The sequence below is a fragment of the Drosophila kikkawai genome, chromosome 3L, assembly GCF_030179895.1.
Source record: "Drosophila kikkawai strain 14028-0561.14 chromosome 3L, DkikHiC1v2, whole genome shotgun sequence".
Classification (NCBI taxonomy): domain Eukaryota; kingdom Metazoa; phylum Arthropoda; class Insecta; order Diptera; family Drosophilidae; genus Drosophila; species Drosophila kikkawai.
In genome coordinates, this window is record NC_091730.1 from 4,071,052 (window position 1) to 4,094,928 (window position 23,877).

At 50.8% G+C, this 23,877-nt stretch overlaps 6 protein-coding genes across 6 annotated transcripts; 3 read left to right on the forward strand and 3 right to left on the reverse strand.

Moving 5' to 3' along the window:
• Window positions 1–74: 74 nt before the first annotated feature.
• On the reverse strand, window positions 75–12,783 carry Dhc62B (Dynein heavy chain at 62B). Its single transcript, XM_017174374.3, has 10 exons — window positions 11,479–12,783; window positions 10,459–11,345; window positions 10,226–10,406; window positions 7,500–10,169; window positions 7,127–7,441; window positions 6,821–7,063; window positions 5,670–6,761; window positions 1,838–5,615; window positions 1,452–1,771; window positions 75–1,388 (listed from the first exon to the last, which is right to left on the reverse strand). The coding sequence occupies exons 1-10, from the start codon at window positions 12,658–12,660 to the stop codon at window positions 159–161; spliced, it is 11,898 nt and encodes a 3,965-aa protein (XP_017029863.1). The 5' UTR covers window positions 12,661–12,783; the 3' UTR covers window positions 75–158.
• An 85-nt stretch (window positions 12,784–12,868) lies between these two features.
• On the reverse strand, window positions 12,869–16,214 carry LOC108079867 (ankyrin-3). The gene is made up of 3 exons (XM_017174379.3): window positions 15,065–16,214; window positions 14,671–15,003; window positions 12,869–14,618 (listed from the first exon to the last, which is right to left on the reverse strand). Exons 1-3 carry the CDS (start codon window positions 15,873–15,875, stop codon window positions 13,747–13,749), a joined length of 2,016 nt encoding a protein of 671 aa, XP_017029868.1. The 5' UTR covers window positions 15,876–16,214; the 3' UTR covers window positions 12,869–13,746.
• Window positions 16,215–16,487: 273 nt separating this feature from the next.
• On the forward strand, window positions 16,488–17,909 carry PolD2 (DNA polymerase delta subunit 2). Its single transcript, XM_017174394.3, has one exon. It carries the CDS (start codon window positions 16,575–16,577, stop codon window positions 17,868–17,870), a length of 1,296 nt encoding a protein of 431 aa, XP_017029883.1. The 5' UTR covers window positions 16,488–16,574; the 3' UTR covers window positions 17,871–17,909.
• On the reverse strand, window positions 17,900–18,221 carry LOC108079880 (U6 snRNA-associated Sm-like protein LSm8). The gene has a single exon (XM_017174397.2). It carries the CDS (start codon window positions 18,219–18,221, stop codon window positions 17,934–17,936), a length of 288 nt encoding a protein of 95 aa, XP_017029886.1. The 3' UTR covers window positions 17,900–17,933.
• Window positions 18,222–18,357: 136 nt separating this feature from the next.
• Window positions 18,358–19,258, forward strand: mRpL46 (mitochondrial ribosomal protein L46). Its single transcript, XM_017174395.3, has one exon. The coding sequence runs from the start codon at window positions 18,417–18,419 to the stop codon at window positions 19,197–19,199; it is 783 nt and encodes a 260-aa protein (XP_017029884.1). The 5' UTR covers window positions 18,358–18,416; the 3' UTR covers window positions 19,200–19,258.
• Window positions 19,259–21,061: 1,803 nt separating this feature from the next.
• Window positions 21,062–23,813, forward strand: LOC108079747 (zinc finger protein 271-like). The gene is made up of 2 exons (XM_017174162.3): window positions 21,062–21,176; window positions 21,244–23,813. The coding sequence occupies exons 1-2, from the start codon at window positions 21,169–21,171 to the stop codon at window positions 23,555–23,557; spliced, it is 2,322 nt and encodes a 773-aa protein (XP_017029651.2). The 5' UTR covers window positions 21,062–21,168; the 3' UTR covers window positions 23,558–23,813.
• Window positions 23,814–23,877: the final 64 nt, after the last annotated feature.

The following is a 23,877-nucleotide window of genomic DNA, read 5'->3' on the forward strand; positions in this document are numbered from 1 at the left end:
CAAATGAGCAAAAAACAAAGTTATTCGCAAAATTTTAAAAAGTTTATAAAATATATAATCTACTTTAATAGCTTAAACAAAAAAAAAAAACCAACAGTGATAAAAACAACCTTCCCCACATGGGATTCATCACATGCAGGAAAACAGACTGCTTGGGCTTAGTCATTGGTCTGGCATATGAGCGCCACGCTCCGCTTGACCCAGTGCGAGGGCTTGGCATGGGTATTCAGCAGCAGCGGGACCACATAGTTCGTGGAGTGACCCGTTGTGGAGAGCGTGCCTTTGCGCTCGCCAGTCTTGTAGAGCGGACAGCGATAACGCGAGCCATCGGTTAAGTCCAGAATGGCCACCGGACGAAAGAAAATCACGGGCATGGCGTAGACAAGCACCTTGGGGAACTGCTCCACCAGCACACTGTCGCGCCAATCCCAGCGGGCACCCTCCAGGAACAAGCCATTGCAGTACACGCCATCATCCGGTGGCGACGCCTTCGTCTCCACCTTGAGCACATCGTAGTCGAAGGTCAGAGTGTCGATGGGTATCTTGTACTTGCGGGCAAAGTTTTGCATGGCACCGGTAAGGAAAGCCTGGGTAAAGAAGAACCCTGACAGCCAGAAAGTAGGCGGCTTGCCATGATGGTGCCAGTCGTGCAGCCAGTTAAGCCGCTTGTACAGATCCTGGACATAGGAGCCTAGGGGTTTCAAACACGGATACGATTTGGACATCCACTTGGTTGGGATCCGATTGAACTTCATGGCCGTCATCACGTTCTCAAGGTCTGGAGTCATCACTATAATACCCTTGATGCCCATGGCCAGGTCTCGGCAGGAGGCACGGATTTCCTTCTGCAGCTTGAGGAAGCGCTCCATTTCCTGTACCACCACCGTGTTCATGGATTCATTATAGTCAACGGGATACTTCTCTGCCGCCGCCTCAATGTCCATGTCCGCCGGCATCTCGCGCTCAATCTGCTTGATTGTGTCCAGTATGACCTGCTCCACACTCACCCCGGCTCCAGCAGAGCCCGCCGCCTCGCTGCCCAGCAGCAGGATCATCGAATCCAGCAGGGTCTTGGTCGTTTGCATATCCCTGGTGATGCCTGAATTGGCATGCAGCCCGTACACCTCAGGTGGCGCCAGCGAAGGTATATTCTCGTCCAAATACCGCAGGATCTCGCGGTGCTCCGTCTTGCGCGGCAGAATATAACGATCGTCGCTGGCAAACCTATAACGATTGTCCAGCACCACCTGGGCATTGCAAAAGTCCGCCAGGATCGTGACTATGGCCCGCCGATCCCAGTTGTCCGTGACCCGGCCGCCATAGTTGCACTCGCTGGTCAGATAGGAGATGGCATCATAGGGCACATGTTCGTATTGGTTTAAGAGCATCTGAAGATGGGAGTAGACGGAGAATTACTAGAGATTCTTACCCCACACCCTCCACCAACTTACACTCAGCTGCAGCACAGAGATCTGCAGATCGGACTCATTGAATCCATAGGCTATGTTCCAGCCCAGGGGCCCGTACTTGCGACGCTCCTGGACCACGGCATGGAAGAAGCAGATGCCGTAGAGCAGCCTGGTGAAGGCGCGATCCTGCTTGGCACAGCCCGTATAGAACTCGTAGTCATTGATGGGCTCCGAGTTGTAGGAACGCATTAGGTTCTCCTTCAACCCGGTGGGCGGTTCATTGGTCATCTTGACGCCGTTCTGGAGTATGGTGACCGGGAACTGGGGCGTGGGATAGGCTGTTAGCCAAATCCTGAAGTTGGCTGTAAGGAAATAAAAAAATATCCTCTAAAGAAAGCTTCCTAAAATCACCTTGGCGAGACTCCAACCTTGGGTATTAAAAGTGTCCATGTTTTCCCAGAGATACTCCAGGTAGGGCATCCAGGAGGCCGCCAGGTGACAATTCTGCAGGCACACCCAATAGCCCATCTCCTGGGCATTCTTGATCAAGGCCGTGGCTATGGGACCCTGACCCTGGCCCAGGGAAATGCTCTGGAAAGTCTCCTCCTGGCCCATTTTCTCGGCAAAGGCCAGCAGAGAACCCAAAGGATCAGCACCGGGCGAGAGAATAAACACCAGTGGAGTCAAAGCTGTGGAATCGGCATACGACTTGGATATATCAAACTCCGGTGGGGTCACATACTGATCCCCAATGCACTGGGCAATGTAGATGCGCACCGCCAGGAAGACAGAGTCCGGCCGCAAAGCCTTCAGCACAATCATCTTCTCAAAGGCGGTGGTCTTGTCGTGCCAGGGAGCAGGCAGCGGAGCCGTTTCCGGCGAGGAATGGTCGTAGATGGCCTGCCAGGCCGTAAGATTATTCTGAAAATGAGCCACGATGCCCTTCAGCTCCTTGAGCTCCTCCAGGCGGAGCACATTGAGCCAGACGGTCTCCGTTATCCAGCTGGGATTCGGATTGGGCGGTATATTAGTAGACTCCTTGGCATTGGTGACCAGGTGAGCAAAGTGCCGCATCTCCACCTGGCCAGTGCCCAGCATAATCCGTGCGGTGAGAATAAAGGAGAAGAGCAGCTTGTCCTTCTCGAAGATCGAGCGGCAGACATTGTTGTACAGATTTCGAGTGAAGCCGTCCACCAAAAATTTGATGCGACGCGGCAGATCCTTGGACTTGTTGGCCGTCTCAATGGAGTACATGTAGAGATTGATGTACCAGTTAAGGGAGAATTGGTACATGGGATCGATGTTGGGCAGATCTGTGATGGAGTAGTACAGGATGGAGGAGTGCACGGCCACGGGCTTATAGTTGAGCCGGAAGGCCTCGATCTTGGCGGAAGTCTCTTTGGCGGCCTCCTGCTTCTCCACAATGTCCTTGGACAGACCCTTCGACTCGGCCAGTATCTGAATGGCCGCCTCGTTCTCCAGAATGTCGCCGCCGGCGCTTAGCGTCTTCAGGATCATGTTCTCCGCATCCCGGAGAGCTCCCTTATTGGCGGCCGCCTCGGTGGTTAGCATGATGCGCAGCTCCTGCAGATCGGGCCGCTCCTTGGCCACCACAATGCTGAGTAGCTGGTCCATTAAAGCATTTTGAGTGAGCGCAAAGTTGATGACCGTCACCTTGTTAAAGGTCTCCGGCAGGAAGTGCGGATTCCGCAAGTTGCAGGTCATGTATAGGCGAAAGTTGGGGTTGACCGGCACCACCGTCTCGCCCAAACTGATCAGCTTGACGCCGCCCTGGACGAAGGTCTGGTGCATCAGAATGGGATCCAGCGGCACCTCCAGCTCCTCCTGCACATTCTCGATGATCACTGGCGTGCCGTACTCCAGGGCCTCCGCAATGACCTTCATGTAGTTGCCCTGGTTGAACTTGACGCAGTTCAACCGGTTCTTGCGCTCCATGTTCTTTAGCCAGTTGTTGGCCTGTGCCTGCGGATCGATGAACAGGCTGTAGCGGCTGGAGTTGGCCGAGATAATGGCGTTCTCCGTGGAGAAGTCATCGTTGGGCAGGCCGTCCAGCTGCCAGTTCTGGATGGTGACCTCCAGACCCAGGACGTTCGTGATGGAGTACTTCTCCGAGCAGGGAATCTTCAGTTCGGTGACCTTCTTGAACCAATCGTTGACGCAATCGCTGCGATACTGGAGATTCACCGCCGACAGGTAGGCGATGATGCCGCAGGAGATGAGCACGTCGCCGGGCAGGTGATCGTACAGCTCCTGCAGATCCTCGGCCGCCTTGTTCCAGCGAGACTTCTCGCCGCCTAGTCCCCCGATGAGGGCCTCCGCCCGTAGAAGCTTATTGCGACAGCTTTCGGCATGCTCCTCCGTCTTCTGCATCTCCTCGTTGGCCTTGTCCAGCTCGATGTTCAGTTGGGCCACCTTCTCCTCGAGGGCCAGGGCCAGGGCACGTTTCTCGGCCAGGAACTCCATGGTGTCGGCGTACTCCTTCTCCGCCCCGGCCAGCTTGGCCTTTTTGGGTGCCACCACCTTGGCCACTTCGTCGTACATATCCATGGCTATGATCCACTGGCACAAACCCTTGGCGGCACTCGACGCCTTGGCCACCACCTTGGGATCAAAGTCCTTGTTCGGTATAAACTCCTTGCGGATGCGCTTCATGATGTCCGGCGGAATGTTGTCCTTGTCGAACTCCTTCAGAGCCGGCAGGAAGTTCATCTCGCCCAGGAGACGCTTGCTGGGTCCCCAGTAGTCCTGCACCATCTTTCCGCTGGATGGATCTGGTATACGCTCCGCCGGAATCCCCTTGATCACACAGACAGCGGCCATCACGAGCTTGATAACCGGTGGCGGATTCTTCATCGACTTGACCAGCGTTATGTCCGCTGGCTTGAGGGTATTCAAGGCGCTCAGGGCATCTTCCAGCACAGGTATGGCCTTGGCCAGATCCCGTTCGCAGTCGTGCTTTAGGACCTGAGCAGCCTCGGCCTGCACGGAGGCCACCTCCTCGTCGCGCTTCACCTGCTCGGCGGCGGCGCTGGCGGCCAGCGTTTCTTTGTTGATTTCCAGCATCATCTTCCGCGAGGCCTCCGCCAGGGCCACCAGTTTGGGCTGCAGTGCATTGAGATCCCTTTGCATAATCGAGATGGCAGCCGCTGCCTGGGCCAGGGTGTCCAAACCTCCAATATAACGCATCTTGGCCAGCATTGTCTCGTTCTGCTTGCGTTCGATGAGGGTCTGGAAGGAGCGGATCAGCTCGATGAAGGAGGCGTTCGTCTGGTAGATGTGACGCCCAGACATTTGGCAGAAGGAGCGCGTAACCCTCGCCGCCGTCGTGTGGAAATACTGGCAGGTATCCATGATGGCCAGCTTGATGTCCTCGCTGGGCACATTCACATCCACCAGCGACATCTTGGCTATCATTTGCAGGGCCTCCTCCGGCCAGCTGTCGTACCAGTCGATGGTGCAGCAATTCACCAGCGAGGGATACAGGCGCACCCGCGTCCTCAGCGCATCCCCAATGGGCGAAAAGCTGAGCACAATGTGCAGCTTTTGCTTGCAGCGTTCCACGAAAAAGGAGAAGACCTGCAGAGCCGAGACATCGATGTTGCGATTGCCTCCCTGGGCAGCCAGGCGTACCATTTCCAAAACCTCCTGCTTTTCGTCGATCGGGAAAATGTTGGGCACTTCGCCTTGGTTTAGCAGGCAGTCAATATCCTGGAGGAAAAGCTCCATTTTGATCTGGTTTTCGGTGATCAGAAAGGTGGTGTGCTTGTTCAAGCCGCCCGCCTCCTTGAGGATTGCCTTGATGTCGTCATGCCACTCATTGGCCCCATAGCTCTTGGTGATCTCCGGCTGGAAGAATGAGGTCTGAACCATATTGGTGGCCAGCTTGGTCAGCGACTGGCGACCCGAGCCGCCCAGGCCAATGAGCAAAGCACTGGCTCCCTGAATGGAGATAATGCGGCAGATGCGATTCAAATGCTGCAGGGCGAAGGTGAACAGGGTGATGTCCATCTTGGAGCGGCGCGTGGAGTTGTAGTCCGCCAGGCTAGCCAGGGCCAGGTTAAGGAAGACCTCCGTACTAGGCACCTCCTCGTAGCGCCGCTCATCCGGCACGCTGTCCTCGTCAAAGTACATGCCAAAGAAGACACTGGTGGCGGCTTCCATGGTGAAGACTTGCTCGTCTTTGCCCTAGGAAAAAAGGAGGAAGGGTTGGAAGTAGGAGTTTTTATTGCCTTATCTCACCTGGACACAATAACGCTCGAAAACCGTCTCCACTTTGTCCTTAAAACTGCTCTTGAGGCACTCGTTCAGCTTCTCAAACATCCACTTGCGATCGATGTCGTCCACCAGGCGATCGTAAAATACCCGCATGGCCTCATGGTACCATACACGCACAAAGATCTTCTTGTCGGAGACCGACTCCTTCCGTACCAAGGTGCATCCTGTGACCACCCGCGAGATGTCCCGCAGATTGAATATATAGTGGGACTTGGCGGGCGTAGCTCGTATCTCCGACTGCACGCTCTTGTAGATGCTCTGCGTGGCACTCACTATCTGGTTGGTGACCACGAATACATCCTGACCATGGCCAGACCGCCGGAATCCATTCAAAGCCACGTTCAGGAATATCCGGAACATGCTGTCCTCACTAAAAGTGTTGATCGAGTAGACATTGAAGTGGTTCAGGAAGCGGGCGTACACATCCTGGCGACTGCCTCCAGGCAGGCCACAGGCGGCCATGATCAGCACGTTGTGGATGAACACCTTGGAACTGTCGCGCAGATCGTAGACATGGCCGTAGTCAAAGAACTGGCGGAGCAGCTCCAGCGGCGGCTGGGCACCATAAACCTCCTTCACCGGCATGTTCATATCGTCCACGAAGAGCACACTCTGCATGCCCTTGGGCGGACCATAGATGCCGCGCTTCCACTTCTGCAGCTTGGAGATGAGCAGCTCCTGGCACTGATTCGCTGAAATCATCACGGTGAAGGTGATGAAGCCTGTTTCGTATACCTCCTTGTCCAGCTTGTTCATGAGATAGTTCTGAATGTAAACCGTCTTGCCAGTGCCCGTGGGACCCACCAATAGCATCCGTTTCTTGTGCTCTACGTGCATCTTCAGCAGGTGGATATAGCGGGCCGTGTCCACCGTGGGCACAATCACGCCCGTCTTTGTCTCCTCCACATCCATGCGTTTGGCCAGTTCAGGCCAGTTGCGCCAGGCTCCGCGCTGTTTGTACAAGAACACATAGTCCACTAGCTGACCCTCGGTGGGCGGAGTTATCTCCATCTTGCCCAGGGGCTCGGGTAGAGGTGCGTCATCGTTGTCCCAGAGCTATGGATAAAAGAAAAACCTATAATAATTGTGATTATACCTTCTATTCTTTCCTATACCTTTCTCAAAAACACATCAAACTTCTCCCTGGAAGCCGTGTCCAGCACTCCACCCACTCCCCAGACCAATGCAAACAGGATGGCCGCCTGGAAGTAGCTCGTCAAGTACTTTTGATAATCATCCGGATTTTCTTCGATGGCCTCTGCTATTTGCATCTCGAAAAGATCGAGGGTGGTCAGCATGCAGTTGAACTCCCCTGGCTTCACAAACTGACTGCAATTCCTCCGGATAAAAGTTTGGCACTGCAAAAAGGGAGTTGAGGAGGTATAGCTTCAGCAGTTCCAGTTACCGAGACTGATACCCACCGGCACCATCAGCCAGGACAGTAAAGCCAACACATATTCCACTCCCTCTTCATCCGCCCAACGGGGATCCGCCTTCTTCAGCCAGCTATTGGCAAAGGCTCGCCAACCCAGCGTGGAGGGCTCCATGTAGATCATGCCGCAACGGGAGACGGTGGCTGGAGAGGCCTGCGCCAAATCCATCACCTCAAAAACCATAGACATCTCGTGGGTCATGGTGATGACTTCGCCGCTGGTGAGGCACAGCTTTTTGTTGTCATCCAGCACAGTGTTCATGTTCTCGATCCAAACGGCATCCACAGGGCCGTCAAAGATGACCTGGTAGAGAGACAGATTTGTAGGATAGAACCTAATCCCTATCAAAGCCAGGACTCACCCATTTCCTGTCCGGTGTGGGGGTCATGGCAAAGTCACGGAAAATCTTTGCCACCAAACCGTCGGTCCACTCGTAGGAGATGGGATCAAAGGAACCATACAGCTGGTTCATGGTTATGGACTTGGGATTCATGATGCCCATCTGGACATGCTGGAAGTAGCTGCTCTTCTGCGGAGCCTTGATCTTTAGCGCTGACATCACCTTGGCCAGGACCTGCAGGGTCTTGGACTTGCCCGCCAGTGGCTCACCCACCAGCATGAAGCCATGCCTGACGATGATCATCTCGTACGTCTGAATGACTTTGGTGAGGAAGCTGGGCGCCGGCTCCAGCACCTCCTCGGCGCAGACTCGCTTGAACTCCTCCTCCACCAGGGTGTAGTCGATATATGGCAACTTGATGCCCGGAAAGATATCCGAGATGATGCCTTCGAAGAGCGGCACATCGAACGACAGGAATTTGGGCAGATTCACATCGATGAGACTGCGCAGGAGCAGTATATCCTCAACTTCGTCGGGGAACTGCTTCTTGATGTTGCCGCAGGCGGAAAGCACCGTCTTCACGGCTCGCATGCCGTAATCGTAGTGGTTCTGGCTGGACAGCTGCTCCGAGCACAGACGGTATGTGGTCACAATTTTCACAGCCAGCTTGCGGGCATCCACAAATCCGTAGGAGTACAAGGAGATCTCACCAATCATGGCATAATCCGGCACCATCATGGCCACCGAGCGGAATAGAACCTTCAGATTGTCGGGCAGCTCCGATCGGCCTGCATAGCCGGGATTCATGGTGATGCACACGTAGCAGGCGGGATTAAGCGTAAGCTCGGTGCCCTCGAACATGAACTTGGTCACATTGCCGCGAACCGCTTGGATGATGAGCAGAATCTGCTGGGCCACCACGGAGAGCACCTCCAGCTCGATACGATTGAACTCATCGAAGCAGGCCCAGGCTCCGCACGAGGCCAGACCCTTGAAGAACTTGCCCATGGCCTTGTAGTCCAAGCCATCGGAGCAGTTGAAAACCTTGCACTGAACAGCCAAAGCCTTGGCCAGATCCTTGGTGGTCTCCGTCTTGCCCGTGCCCGCTGGCCCTTCGGGTGCTCCGTTCAAGTGCAGCTGATAGGCACCCACCAGGGTACGGTAGCAGCGATCCGTCAGCGGGGTGATCACCAGCCGGTCCGAGTTTCCCAAATACTCGTTGGCAAAGGGCACCGTGGCATTGATAATCCGCACCCAGGTCTTCTCGTCCTCCCAGTAGTAGCGCATCTGGGCCAGCCACTGAAAGTCAAACTCGCTGCTGATCTTCATCCGGATTAGCTCCTCCGTTACGTCCTTGGCATGCACATCGATCACAATCAGCGACTTGATGCTGATTCTGTTGAGGTTGCTGATCTTGGGCGACCGAACCAGAGTCACCACGTCTGTCAGCTCCTTGGCCACCTCTTGGAAAAAGTTCTGCATGACGACCTGGTTGCCGCCAAAGGTGCGACGCAGGCAGCTGTGGACACGGGCGGCCCAGTACACCTGGGAGATGGCCAACACCGTCATCTGTGGCCACTCGAGCACCCACTCGTGACGCTTTAGCTTGGGATAGTGGGCAAAGGAGAGCTCGTTTTGGTAGCGCACAGCCTTGAGCATCTCATCCTCCACGCCAATGAGCCACTTCTCCACACTACCTCCAGCAGCAGCCGTCGAGACTGGTTCTATAAAGTCAATTGACTCCTTGTCGCTGCTCAACATGGCCAAGACATTCTTGGCCGAGTCAAACTGCAGGCTGTTGATGCCCTCGAAGCATTTGCTGAGATGCGGCAGCACGCGGAGCGGATCCTTGGTCTCGGAGAGAATCTCCAGCATCTCGTCGTTGGCCAGGAAAAAGAAGCGCGGAAAATAGAGGCGCTTCTTCTCCAGATAATTGCTTACGCCGGTGGCTATATCCTCGAGCAGCTCGTTAGCCTTCTGCAGGGACTCCAGGAGTCCGGCGACTGGCGCCGTTTCCATCACCAAAGGCTGGCGTAGCACCAGGCCCATGTTACGGGTGTACGTTTGCTCCACAATGGTGAACAGACGCCCCTCCTCGGGCATCTGGGCCACAATGTCCTTGGAAGAGAAGATGGGCAGCAAATACAAGTAGTTGGCCTGCACCTTCCCCCACTGGTCCAGCGTCTCGTTGACCCGCATGATCTTTTCGTACCAAGCTCGTACTTCCTCCTCGCAGGGCTTCATGAAGGCAGAGCCACGCATGGCCAGCGTCTTGAGGATGTGGTCATCCAACAAAGCCTGGATGTCGTCCAGGCTGCTCAGGATCTGCACGCCCGTCTCCTTGTACGGGCCGTAGGGAAAGACCCTGCTCTCCCACTCCTTAATCATGGCCTGCAGGGCATTCCACAGCTGCAGCTCCTTGTTGGCCCCAATGCTGATAATCTCGAACTGGTCCAGGATTGGGTCCAGGCCCGAGTTGAGGATCTTGCGCAAGGTAGTCCCGGCATCGGGGGTAACATCAAAGCCTGCAATTTCTGACATTTCCTTCCAATGACGCTTCCTCAAGGCTGGATTGCACATGGTATTCACAATGAAGACGCCGGTGGTGAAGTCCTTGATGGACTGGATCATGGAGGTGCAGAGGCGCAGCGGCACAGGATGCTTGGCTGGGTCGGGATCCTCTGTTTGACCCTGCGGTAACAGAAAAAAGTGGCAGACATCATAAAGTATTTTCTTTTGAATCTCACCTTAAACTTGCACACTGGATTGTCGATGAGATCCTGCTTTATCTTGACCCTGTAGTACTTCTGATTCTTCTGGAACTCCTTCAGGTAGTCGTCCGTGGTGGTCTCCACAAATCGCGGCTCCAGGTACTCGAAAGGTCCGTCATTCCACACGCTTAAATACCGCTGCCACTCAATGCAGCACCTGGGAATGGGATTAGTACGGAAACCACATCTACAAGAACTCGAATACCTACTTCATAAGCTCGGCGAAGGGATACACAAACGTCTTGATCACCTCCAGCGTGGGATACATGGTCTGGGCAATCTTGAAAAGCTTCTCTTCCTTGTTAATCCACGCCACATAGTCGTCAAAGGTCTTCAGCTGATCAATAAAGTTCTGGAGGATTATGTAGCTGTCACGGAACTTGTCCGGCCGACTCATGTCATCGATGACCGCCAGCTTGGGCAGCAGCTCATCGATGTCCGTGTTCAGCTTCTTGATGACCTCCTGCAGATGCTCCTCAAAGGTGAACTTGTATTGCTCCTGCTGCGAGGCATTATAGTCACAGATATCGTTGATGTCCTTGATCCAGTTGATCGTCTTGATGGTCAGATCAAAGTGGTACTTGGACATCTCGGTCAGCTCCACAATGTTGGTGCCCATCTGCAGGCAATACTGAATGCGGTCGGTCAGTTCGGCAATCTTGTCCTTCTTCACATGGATCATGTAGTCCGCGCTCTCGAGCAACTCCTCCGTGGACTTGGGTATCTCCAGGGCCCGGTACTTGATCTTCTCGAACTCGTCACAGATCTCCACCTCGGCTTTTATATGCTCCCGTATGATGATCGTGGTGATCTCTTCGATCAGGTTCTCGGCCAAGGAGCGGAGGCCACTGATCGCTGGCTCGTTGTATATGAGGGCCATGACAAAGTACTCGGTGCCGGGCTCGCTACGCAGCATATTGATGAATCCATAGTATTTGTCGATCCGGGCGAAGTACTCCTCGAACTCATGCGGCTCGGACAGGAAGAAATTGAGGGCGTCGCGCTCCTGCAAGGAGTACAGCCCATAGTACTTACTGCGAAAGTCCTCGATGTACTTGTTCACCTCGGCATAAGTGCCCATTATTATGTCCTGGACCTGGGAATTGAGTGAATAGTTCCTTATAAGAAATATATCCTTTCGAGTTACTAAATATATTCCAAAAGGATTCTCTGGTTCTACAGGAATTCTGCAAGCTTCTGGCATTTAATACCCTCTTAAATCCACTCACCTTATATATGACATCCTTGAGATAGTTTTCGTTCATCTCAATCTTGAGGTAATCGTTCACCTTGGCGTACATGGCCATCGAAGTCAATGTCTGCACCTGGGGCTGCAGTGGCTCCATCCTGTAGCCCACCATTGAGATCTCGGTGGCAATTTCAGCAAAAGTCCTCATGACGCTCCACACATTGGGCCTTATGTCCAGATCGGCCGAGAACTCGGACCACTCCATGGTCATGCGCAGCATAGGCATAGTGCGCGGATGGCCGCACATGCGGTACATCTCCTCGAAGGTGCGAATTTTCATGTTGGTCATCTCGCGATTCATCAGACCCTCCAGAGCGTTCCAGGACCGCTTCCAGGTGCTCATCGGCATCACCCGCTTGCGCATCAGCTTGCGCAGCACGGCCACAATCTTGGGATACCAGATCCAGCGCAGGAAGGTGTTCACCTTGTCCAGCTGGTTCTGTATGTACTTGCGATAGAACTTGTAGGAGAGCGCCTCTCTTCCGCCCAGACCTAGCTGCTGCTGCAGGGCGCCTGTAGATAGCACGTAGTTGAAGATGCAGGCCAGGTTAGGCAAATCCCCGACGGACAGGTTGAGGATGGCTCTGAGCGGCAGCTGCAGGATAAGCAGTTTCTGGGCAATACGCCGCCGGTTCTCCAGAAAGTTGCTGTAGTTCTGCGTGCGCCCAGGTCGCCGGGTATTGATGTCGGCACGCGGCAGCTCGAACAGGGAGGGATCCTCGTCGGGGAACTCCGGGTGGCGTAGAATATTCTTCATGCTGTATACCTTCATCAAACGATTGAATTCCGCATGGACATCCATCATGTAGGCCTTGACCAGCTCCGGATACTTGTTCTTTAGCCGCTCCGAAGCGAAGCTGAGGATCTTGGCCTCTGTTCGCTTCAGCATCGGCGGCACCACAATCTTGCGCACCTCCCGCCGCAGATTATCCTCGTAGTGAGACTGCGGCAGCAGGCGCATCTCCGGCTCTGGCTGCCATTGCTGGCGCGCCACACGCACCTTGACATCCGCTGCCTTTTGCTTAAGGAACTGAAAGTGCCGGCGCTCGTGCACCTCGCTGATGCGGAACTTGAGCAGGGGATTCTTCATATAGGGCTCGTTGTCATACTTGGTGATGTCCGATGCTGGGCGGTGCATCCGCTCCAGCTTGCGACTGTACATGGTGGAGACTCCTCCTCACTGGACTCGGTACGTGAAGAAATGCTCCGAATTTCCAATTTCCCCAATGATTTCCTCTAGGTTGCCTTGTGTTTGTTGCTAAGGCAACTTGTTGTGTGTTTTTGGAGTTTGTTTATTTGTTTTTAGAGGTGTCCTGGGAGGTTCAATGACCTGGACTTTGCTACTTGCCGGCTTTGTGTGAAAGTTCATGCTTATTTATTGATCGATAGCGTTCACCAATTCGTTTAAAAATGACATTACAGTTTAACAGAGATTAACAACGGTTTAGCAACAATATATAATATGTAATAATATATAATAATAATAATCATAATAATAATGATAATAATTACACATTGTCTCCTCCAAATATACAATATTCTAAAACACCCGAAATGTTTGTCAAAAAAACAGCCTTAAGTTTATTTCCTATAACTTATGCAGCATATGAGAGGGGTTGGGTTGGTGCTGGAGGCGGTTTATAGCGTGGAGCGTAAAGCGCATTACAGACAGTTCACAAAAGTTGTACGTTTAGATATAATTACAAAAAACATAGATGAGCGTTCACAATATATATAGTAGTATATAGATTCGTATCAAAGAAATTGCGCGTGTATTTGTTTTGACAATATTTCCATTGGTTTCTCGTCGTTTCTTCGGTTTGAAATCAGCAACAATCTTTGGGATAAAATATGTAAAGCGGATTCAAAGAAAAAGGTATTTAAATCAGAGCTTGCAAGGTTGGTTCTTGTATCACTCAAAGCCCAAGCTTCACTTTTAAAAGATTTAGTCTCTCCTTGAACAATGGCGCAAAAACCTCGAGAGAGTGAGAGAGTCTAGTCTCTTTTAAGGGGAAATCCTGGGTTAAAGTGTATAAGCAAATTTCAAAAAATTGTGTCTGTGTGTGTTGATTGAAGCTGAATAACAATAGTAAATTCCTCGTTACTGTTGCCCCCCGGAACTGGCCCGAATAAGGTGAATATGCATATTAAACAGTACATAGCCTTGGGGGGGCAACAGCTGGTAAGTGGATTGATTGACTCTAGTTCGCGGATTCATTGGGATTCATTGGTCCGTCTCTTCCACCCGCTACCTCTCGAACTGCAGTACATATTCCTTGAGTTGTCCCGGCAGGTTCAATCGATTGATGTTCTGCGCCAGCTTGCGGTTCATCGCCTCGTAGATGGTCCATCGGGAGAGCTCCTTCAGACTGCGCGGCCTCCGGTAAAGGGACGAGATCAAGGCTATCAGCTGCTCTGTCTTCTTGCTGGGCACCTGGGCCACATAGAAATTGTGCAGTGACTTCAGGCAATTGAAAAGCGGCTCGTGATCCATGGTCAGGTAGAACAAATGAATGACTCGGGTGTATATCGCCAGAGGATCCGCCAGAATGAACTCCTTCTTGGTTATTAGGATGATGTAGTAGAAGAGCAGGTAGCACGAGTTGGTTCGAAACGAGCTGCGGAATGTGGCCAGCTCGCTGGAGAAGATGGCAATGCCCGGCGTTGATTTGCCGATTAAAACGATATTGGGATCGGCCCCATACTGGATGAGCGTCAGCGTCAGTTCGTAGACGCACTCCATGTCGTGGCAGGTGCGCACATTATGCACCATATCCATCACCGCCTGCAGAATGTGCTGATATGTCTTGTTGCAGTCCAGGCCGTGCTGCAGCAGCAGCAGCAATATGTTCTTGATGAAGTCGAAGTTGATGCGCTTCTGGGCATCGCAATTCAAGGTAAAATTCTCGCTCACTGTAAACACGAGCACGTGAAGCGGCTTGAGGTTGGCGCGATAGGAGCAATTGGGATTGGCTCCATGCTGAAGCAGCATGCGTATGCAGTTCAGATAGCAAACCTTCATGGAGTGCGTAAAGTGATGTAGGTGATCCTTGTTGATGAGCGGCACTAGCAGCACCATTATGGGTACGGATCCATCCCGTCCCACGATGTTGGGATCGCCTAAAACAAGTTCCATGTTTAATTGAATTTATTTTAAGTCCTTCCTGCTTACCATCCTCCTTGATGAGCATGTTAAGGAGCTCGTAGCAGACCTCCCAGTCACGCAGATGGCGAAACACGCAGGCCATGGCACTGTTACCCGCCTGATTGATGGACTGCTTGGCTCCATTCTGCAGCAGGAATCGCACCAGATGCAGCACATCCCATTTGCTCCACTTGTCGTAGCCATAGCGGGCCTCCTCTAGAGCATAACGTACAATCAAGGCATGCAGTGGGGTATTGCCCAGCGAGTCCGGTGCATTGATTAGCTCCTTGCAGCCACGCTCCAGCAGAATTCGAAGGGTGGCCAAAGTGTCCTCGGCCGATTTGCGAGCGGCAAAGATAACTGAACAAAATAAATTACAATTTTAAATAGTTCTAGTTGTTTTATTCGCCTCGAAACTTACCCACATGCAGCAGGGTCATCTGTTGAGTGCAAGTCCTCACAGTGGTGACAGCGCCCTGATGGATGAGCAGCTCTAGGAAGCGTCCATCATGCAGGACTGCATGGTGTATGGGATAATACTCGTCCATGATGAGATTGATCTCCTCCGACCTCGTGACAACCAGCTGCTGAACACAGTTCCAGGCACCGCGCTCGCAGGCCAGGTGCAGCAGCGGCTTCTTCACCCTAAAGGGAATCCACGGCTCCTCCATCTTCTGGGTAAGCAGGCTTAACACATTATACTGATCCCCATCGATGGCATAGTAGAGGGCATTTTGCAGCTTCGTGTTGAGCCGTTCGCTGACATCGTCCACATTGTTGTGCCACTTGCCGCTCTCCTCGCAGTTGCGTGTGTGGGCGCCAGGAAAACACATTCGCGTGTCCACGTCAATGCGGGCCCCGTGACGGAGGAGCAGTTCCACGCACTCCTCATAGCCGCGCAGGGTGGCAATGTGCAGCGGCAGGGAGCACGGCGACCTGTTCACATCGGGCCGGTGACGATGTAAGAGCCACTTGGTGAGATCTATGTGATTGAGACCAACGCTGCGCTGCAGTATATTGTAGCCGTAGTCGTCGTGCATGGCCAGGATGTTCTCGTTCTTGGGTATCTGGATGAGCAGGCTCTCGAGCGTCTGCAGCGACACCTTTGGGTTGGCGCGCAGAATGTCGAACAGCGTCTGGATGGTTTCCTCGGTGGCCTTCGACAGTTTGCCATCGCGATGCGAGAGAAGCGCCGATCCGGAGCGAAATACCTGGCTAACGGAGCCGCCCATGGCTCCGCTGGCTGCTGTTTTGTTCCTCGTCCGGCTAACACACAGACGGCATACTAGTCGTCCCTGCTGCGACGCAGTTTCAATGGGAGATTTGGGGTATGCAGCGAAATGCGTATCAGTCGGAGAAACCGTAAAAATCAATAAGAGCCCTGAAAACACTCGCCCGAATCAGCACAGGATGACGACTGGCAGGCGACAGGCTGATCCGGTGGTGCTTGTGGCAGAGTCCCACATCTCCTTGGTGCGTTTACACACTAAATGCATCGCCTGCATACATTGAATTGAATTTTTTCCACAATCACAAAACACTTTTTCGCTGTTCTCTGCCTACTCTGCTTCTTCCTCTGCTCGATATGTATATAACAGCTGTTTTGGGGTGTGGATTTATCGGCTATCGATATCGACAGTGAAGCCTAAATAGTTGAGCTGCTTCTTTGGCAACTTGTTTTTATTCTTAATTAGACTGACGAGTACCTTTGTTGTATTTTTAAGTAATAAAATAAAATAATAATTATTTATATATTGCAATTGTAATTATCGTGCATTTTTCCCGAACAATTTAAAATTATCAAAAACGATTTCATTGTGAAATTATCGAAGTGTCTGAGCAGGTCTTACTGTTTTTGTTTTGGCGCCTTAAAAAGCGAACGCGTCTTGAGAGATTCCCCTAGTTCCCAAAAAATATATACCACTGGAATCATGGCCCACCGCTTGGAGACCAAGTACGAGAACCTGAGCAGCCACTACCGACTGAAGGGTCACGACTACCAGAAACAGTTCTGTCACCTATACGCCCACCGCCTGGCTGAGATGACGCGCCTCCTCACGCCGTTGGCCCAGAAAAAATGGGGCAAGCAGGAGCCCATCAAGAAGCTGTGCGAGCTGCGGGGCGAGCAGGACATTCACTGCATCCTCATTGGCACCATCTACAAACACCAGGCTCATAAGCCCAGCATTCTGCGGGACATATCCGAGGAGAATCAGCTAGCGCCGCAGCCGCCGCGTCAAAACTACTCGGAGCCGGAGGACAAGGTGGTGCTGGAGGACGAATTGCAGCGGGTGCGTCTCCAGGGAGAGTTCAAGGGCCAGCTAATGGCCACCGGCGTTGTGTGCGCCGTTCTCGGGGGAACCGACAGCGAAGGCTTCTTTAACGTCGAGGACATTCTCTTCTACGAGGGTGGACCGCAGAAGCCGCTGACCACAGCCAAACAGAGCCGACTGCTTGTGCTGGTCTCCGGATTGGATCAACTGCAGGCCCATACCTTTGCGGATGCCCTGAACCTCTTCCAGTACTGGCTGGCCGGAAGTCTGGGAAATGGAAAAGAAGCCAGCTCGATGGTGCGACTCATTGTGGCCGGGAACTCAGTGCGTGCCAGTGCCATGGCCTATGTGCCCACACTGCAAGTGGCTCGCACCCAGGCCAATGCTAATGACACTGTCCAGGCCGTCACCCAGCTGGACCAGTGGTTTGCCTCATGGGCACGCAGCCTGCCCGTGGACATTATGCCGGGAGCCTACGATCCGGCCAACTTTATGCTGCCACAGCAGCCGTTCCACAAATGCATGTTCCCGCTGGCCGGTCAACTTGCCTCCTTTCAGGCGGTGACCAATCCTTACAACTGCCGTTTGGATGAGGCCATGGTGGTTGGAACATCGGGCCAGAATGTATCAGATCTGCTGCGGAGCACTTCGTTGGACTCGGCACTGGAGGCTCTGCGCTGCACCCTCACCTGGGGCCATGTGGCGCCCACTGCTCCGGATACGCTCGCCTGCTACCCGTACATCGACAGCGATCCGTTCATCCTGCGCGAGTGTCCGCACGTGTACTTTGCCGGCAACTGCGAGTCCTTCGAGACGGCACTGCACGAGGGCGCCCAGGGCAAGCGCACGCGCCTGGTGTGCGTGCCCAGCTTCAGCCGGACGCAGAGCGTGGCCGTGGTCGATTTGGACACTTTGGACTGTCGCCAGGTCAACTTTAATGTAGATGCAGAATAAAAGCAACAATTAAGATAAATAAATGCTGGTTAAGTCTGAGAGTCTCTGGTTTTATTCGTTATCCTAGTGCACTACGGGTCCCAGGGGCTCGCCCCGGATGTTGGCCAGATCCAGGCGGGAGTCGATGGTCTCGTCTATCAATCCGATCACCGCAATATTGTCGCCGCGGATGATGTGGAGCCCCAGGACGATCTGTTCGATTCCGGACGTCGTGGAGAAGACGCGCTCATGGCACTCGTCGATGATGATGTTTATGGTCTGGTCGAAGCCTTTTAGTGTCCCAATAAAGTTTCGTCCGTCCGCCGTGATGATGGACACTGTGTGGTTGATGTACGACTCCAAACCGGACATTGTGTAGCAGTCTTTTGAGAAATAAATTCAGCCGGAAAATACAAATTAAGAAAAGTTAACGACGCTGCTCTTCGATAACGATAGCTTCGCCGCTCTGGTCTGTTATCGCGAACAGCTGTTCCGGCTCGGTGCTCATGTAATCGGTGCATTTCTCAGATTTTTATTTTACTTAAATATTCTATTAAAACCCGAAGAATGCTGCGTCGCTTTGTGCAAGTGGGTGCCCGGGAACTGCGGCGGACACAGTCCACTGCTGCCGCTCCCGAGAAATGGGACCTTTACGCCGGCGTGCTCGTTGAGCGACTGCCAGTGGTCTCGAAGAGCCTGAATCCTCTGGAGAAGCAGTTCCAGGACATGCTGTGGCGCGTGGAGTACGAGAACAGTCTGAAATCCGACCACGAACTTAAGCACGAGCGAGAGATCGTTCAGGCTGAGCTGATTAAGAAGGGCAAGGTGCAGGTGGACCTCGAGGACAGCGGGGCGAAGCAAACGGCCCAGGATCTAAAGGACGCCTACGTCGAGGAGCTGAAAAAGTTCCAGCTGGGCTCACGCACCACGCCCGATGACCAGGCGAACAAGACCAGTTCCACGGACCGCTGTCTGGAGCAGACGCTTTACCTGCTCGTCCAGCAGAAACTGGGCCAGCAGCAGCACTTGCTCCTGCCCCAGGGCAAGCGTCAGGAAGGTGAAACCATGCGCCAGACGGCTGAACGCGTGCTCCGGGAGCATTGCGGCCAGGAGCTGCATGTGCTCTTTTACGGCAATGCCCCTGTAGGCTTCCACAAGTACAAGTATCCAGCCAATCAGCGGACGGAGAGCACCGGAGCCAAGGTGTTCTTCTACCGGGCATCACTGCGATCGGGACAGGTGGCGGCGGAGAAGCAACAGCCCAAGTTCGAGTGGCTGCCAAAGGAGGCTCTGAACGGGAAGCTATCGAATGCTGCCTATGCGGAAAGCGTTAACAAGTTCTTATTATAATCGTGATTGTTAATTCTGTTTTGATATCTAATGAATAAATTTAAAGATTTACGTGGATATTTATGTCTGTTTTTTTCTTATACTATTATTATTATTTTAATTTAAGAACCAGGGATCGATCACATAAATAATTTGTATAACAGTTGTTGTCGATAGTCGTCTGATCATCGATTTTCTACCACCTCTAATCCACAAGGACGAAAAATGATCGTATCTTAGAGATACTGTATATTAAAACTGTACCAAGTATCTAAACAGGTGTAATACTTTAATACAAGTAAAAAAAAAAGCCTCAATAGTCGAAGTCATGGAAGTGTAAGTTAATCTAAATACACAAGATCCTTTGGAAAAACAGACTTTCTGCATTCAATTTTAGTCAAATCTGTCGCGCTTGCCTAGATGCGGCACCTGTAATGATCAACATTTTCGATAATGCTCCAGGACTAGGGATCTCTATCGCCGATATGATCGCTCAATGCACTCCCTACGAGATTTCTAAAGGAGATGGCTTCCCCGAAAACATCTGCGACTCTTGCCTGCGATGTGCACGATCCGCCTTTGATATACGGCAGACAATTGAAAAGAGCCACCAGAAGATACTCCAGCTGAAGAACCGTGAAGTCTTAACCGCCAATCTCAGGCAGGATGTTTGCTCTCCTGAGATTAAAAAACCGCACAAATGTACCTACTGTCAAAAGGAGTTTAAGAAAAAATGGATTCTTCAGGAACATATGCGGGGAAAACACACGGGAGAGCGGCCGTATAAGTGCCCCCAGTGCTCGAGTTCCTTTTCCTATGTAAGTTCTTTAAAGGCACACATCACATTTTTGCACTCAGAAGAGAGACCGTATAAGTGCTCCCAATGCTCGAAGTCGTTTAAAAGATCCTGTCACCTTCATAGACATATCCGTACTCACACAGGGGAGAGACCGTTTAAGTGCTCTCAATGTTCAAAGTCATTTCCCAATAACAGAAATCTTCAGTTACATATCCGAACTCATACGGGAGAGCGACCGTATAAGTGTCCCCAATGTCCACAGTCGTTTACCCAGAAATCTAATCTTAAGCCACACATTCTAACACATACGGGAGAGCGACCGCATTCGTGCACCCACTGCTCGAAGTCGTTTTCCAAGAAACCATTACTTGTGATACACATCAGAACTCACACGGGGGAGAGACCGTATAAGTGCTCCCGCTGCTCGAAGTCCTTTGCCACACAAGCAGGTGTTCAAAGACACAATCTAACTCATACGGGAGAGCGGCCGCATAAGTGTTCTCTTTGTTCGATGTCGTTTTCCCAGAGTTCTAGTCTTTATAGACACCTGTTAACACACAGGAAGAATAAAATTGGAAATGAAAACGTCGATCTGGGATCAATTGCTGGGACCTCACAGAAAAAATAACGGAATAGACACTGCCACCTATAGTCTAAAATCTTATCTTATTTTATTTAATAACCTTAATTTAGTACGTCTTAAAACATATTTAAGTCCTTGAAAAATAAATAAATTTCATATGAGCAAAATCTCAAATTCTTAAAAAAAAAACGAAAAACCTGTGCGTGTCTAAAACTATATCTAATTTTAACTTATAATAATTTTTTTTTAATACGTTTTAAAATATATTTAAGTCCTTTGAAAATAAATGTATCTCAAATAACCGAAATCAAAATTTCAAATTTTATAAAATAAAAGAAATATTCTCTAGTGACAGAAAATTAAGCGGCAGACCTTTCTGGTTTTGAGTTTGAAAATATCGCAATACGTTTCCGATATTTTGAGTATATTCGAAAACAACTTCGAATTTGTTATCGATAGTCGCGAAATTATCAATTTTTCTCCACCTCTAATCCACAGGATGAACAATTTTGATCATATGTTTTACCCACTCAGAGTTTTGCGGGATTTAAAAACTGTATCCAAGTATAATACTAATACAAGTAAAAAGAGCCTCAGCAGTTGAAGTCATGGAAGTGTAAGTCAATCTCAATACTGAAGGTCTTAAATCGTTTTGTGAAAACACACTCTGCATTCAATTTTAGTCAAATCTGTCGCGTTTGCCTGGGAACGTCACCTGTAATGATCAACATATTCGACAACGCTCAAGGACTAGGGATCTCCATCGCCGATATGATCACCCAATGCACTCCCTACGAGATTTCTAAAGGAGATTGCTATCCCGAAAACATCTGCGACTCTTGCCTGCACTGTGCACGAGCCGCCTTCGAGATACGCCAAACCATAGAGACGAGCCACGAGATCTACCTCCAGATGAAAAATACTAAAAATCTACCAGTCAATGTAAATCATGGTGTTGGTTTCAGCGAGACGAAAGAACAGTACAAATGTCCCCACTGCTCCAAGTCATTTTCCAGAGGTAATCTTAGTCGACATATCCGTAGACACACTGGAGAGCGACCATACAAGTGTTCCCACTGCTCCAAGTCATTTTCCCAGAGAGAAACTCTTAAACAACACATCCGAACTCACACTGGAGAGCGACCATACAAGTGTTCCCACTGCTCCAAGTCGTTTCCCCAGAGCAGTACTCTTAATCTACATATCCGTACACACACTGGAGAGCGACCATACAAGTGTTCCCATTGCTTAAAGTCATTTTCCAGAAAAGGTTCTCTTAAACAACACATCCGAACCCACACTGGAGAGCGACCATACAAGTGTTCCCACTGCTCAAAGTCGTTTCCCCAGAGCAGTACTCTTAATGTACATATCCGTAGCCACACTGGAGAGCGACCATACAAGTGTTCCCACTGCTCAAAGTCGTTTCCCCAGAGCAGTACTCTTAATCTACATATCCGTACACACACTGGAGAGCGACCATACAAGTGTTCCCATTGCTCAAAGTCATTTTCCGAAAAAGGTTCTCTTAAAAATCACATCCGAACTCACACTGGCGAGCGACCGTTCAAGTGTTCCCATTGCTCAAAGTCGTTTTCCAAGAGTTGTCATCTTAAAACACACATCAGGCATTGTATTGGAGAACGACCATACAAGTGTTCCCATTGCTCAAAGTCATTTTCCCAGAGAGGTACTCTTAATGTACATATCCGTGGACACACTGGAGAGCGACCATACAAGTGTTCCCATTGCTCAAAGTCATTTTGCGAAAAAGGTTCTCTTGAAAAACACATCCGAACTCACACTGGAGAGCGACCATACAAGTGTTCCCACTGCTCAAAGTCATTTCCCCAGAGAAGAACTCTTAATGTACATATCCGTAGCCACACTGGAGAGCGACCATACAAGTGTGCCCACTGCTCCAAGTCATTTCGCCAGATAAGTACTCTTAATCTACATATCCGTACACACACTGGAGAGCGACCGTTCAAGTGTTCCCATTGTTCAAAGTCATTTCGCCAGAGAAGTACTCTTAATGTACATATCCGTACACACACTGGCGAGCGACCGTTCAAGTGTTCCCATTGTTCAAAGTCATATTCCATGAGAAGTACCCTTAATGTACATATCCGTGGACACACTGGAGAGCGACCATACAAGTGCTCCCACTGCTCAAAGTCATTTTCCAAGAGAAGTACTCTTAATGAACATATCCGTGGACACACTGGAGAGCGACCATACAAGTGCTCCCACTGCTCAAAGTCATTTTCCAAGAGAAGTACTCTTAATGTACATATCCGTGGACACACTGGAGAGCGACCATACAAGTGCTCCCACTGCTCAAAGTCATTTTCCCAGAGAGGTACTCTTAATGTACATATCCGTGGACACACTGGAGAGCGACCAAACAAGTGTTCCCATTGCTCAAAGTCATTTTCCGAAAAAGGTGATCTTAAAAAACACATCCGAACTCACACTGGAGAGCGACCATACAAGTGTTCCCACTGCGCCAAGTCATTTTCCCACAGAGGTACTCTTAATCTACATATCCGTACACACACTGGAGAGCGACCATACAAGTGTTCCCATTGCTCAAAGACGTTTTCCACGAGTAGTCATCTTAAAACACACATCAGGAATTGTATTGGAGAGCGACCATACAAGTGTTCCCATTGCACAATGTCATTTTCCGAAAAAGGTGCTCTTACAAATCACATCCGAACTCACACTGGAGACCGACCATACAAGTGTTCTCACTGCTCCAACTCATTTACCCTGAGAAGTACTCTTAATCGACATATCCGTACACACACTGGAGAGCGACCATACAAGTGTTCCCATTGCTCCAAGTCATTTACCCAGATAAGTACTCTTAATCGACATATCCGTACACACACTGGAGAGCGACCATACAAGTGTTCCCACTGCTCAAAGGCGTTTTCCACGAGTAGTCATCTCAATAGACACATCAGGAATTGTATTGGAGACCGACCATAAAAGTTTTCCCACTGCCCAAAGTCATTTTCCAGGAGAAATAGTCTTATAACACACATCCGAACCGCACATAACAGCGTTCAATAGTTTCTTTCTCACTGCGCAAAGATTTTTTATTTTCTATAGGACCTCAACCAACGCATTCCCTCGGAATACCCCAATTATTCAAATGTTTTTCTTATATTACAAATAACTAAAATGTAAACTAACATTAATGATACCTGCACATGACCTTGCACAAATAAATAAATGTACTCTAATTAAAAATTGGTTGTTATTCTGACGAAAATAGGGTAATACTTTGGTGTGCTTTGCTTGCTCCA

Coding starts and splice junctions, on each gene's coding strand:
- Dhc62B (XM_017174374.3), bottom strand. CDS start 12,660: ATGTACAGTCGCAAGCTGGAGCGGATGCACCGCCCAGCATCGGACATC. Junction 6,762..6,820: donor TTGATGTGTTTTTGAGAAAG/GTATAGGAAAGA, acceptor TTTTATCCATAG/CTCTGGGACAACGATGACGC. Junction 1,772..1,837: donor GGACACTTTTAATACCCAAG/GTTGGAGTCTCG, acceptor ATTTCCTTACAG/CCAACTTCAGGATTTGGCTA.
- LOC108079867 (XM_017174379.3), bottom strand. CDS start 15,875: ATGGGCGGCTCCGTTAGCCAGGTATTTCGCTCCGGATCGGCGCTTCTC. Junction 15,004..15,064: donor GATGACCCTGCTGCATGTGG/GTAAGTTTCGAG, acceptor TATTTTGTTCAG/TTATCTTTGCCGCTCGCAAA. Junction 14,619..14,670: donor CATGCTCATCAAGGAGGATG/GTAAGCAGGAAG, acceptor AACTTGTTTTAG/GCGATCCCAACATCGTGGGA.
- PolD2 (XM_017174394.3), top strand. CDS start 16,575: ATGGCCCACCGCTTGGAGACCAAGTACGAGAACCTGAGCAGCCACTAC.
- LOC108079880 (XM_017174397.2), bottom strand. CDS start 18,221: ATGTCCGGTTTGGAGTCGTACATCAACCACACAGTGTCCATCATCACG.
- mRpL46 (XM_017174395.3), top strand. CDS start 18,417: ATGCTGCGTCGCTTTGTGCAAGTGGGTGCCCGGGAACTGCGGCGGACA.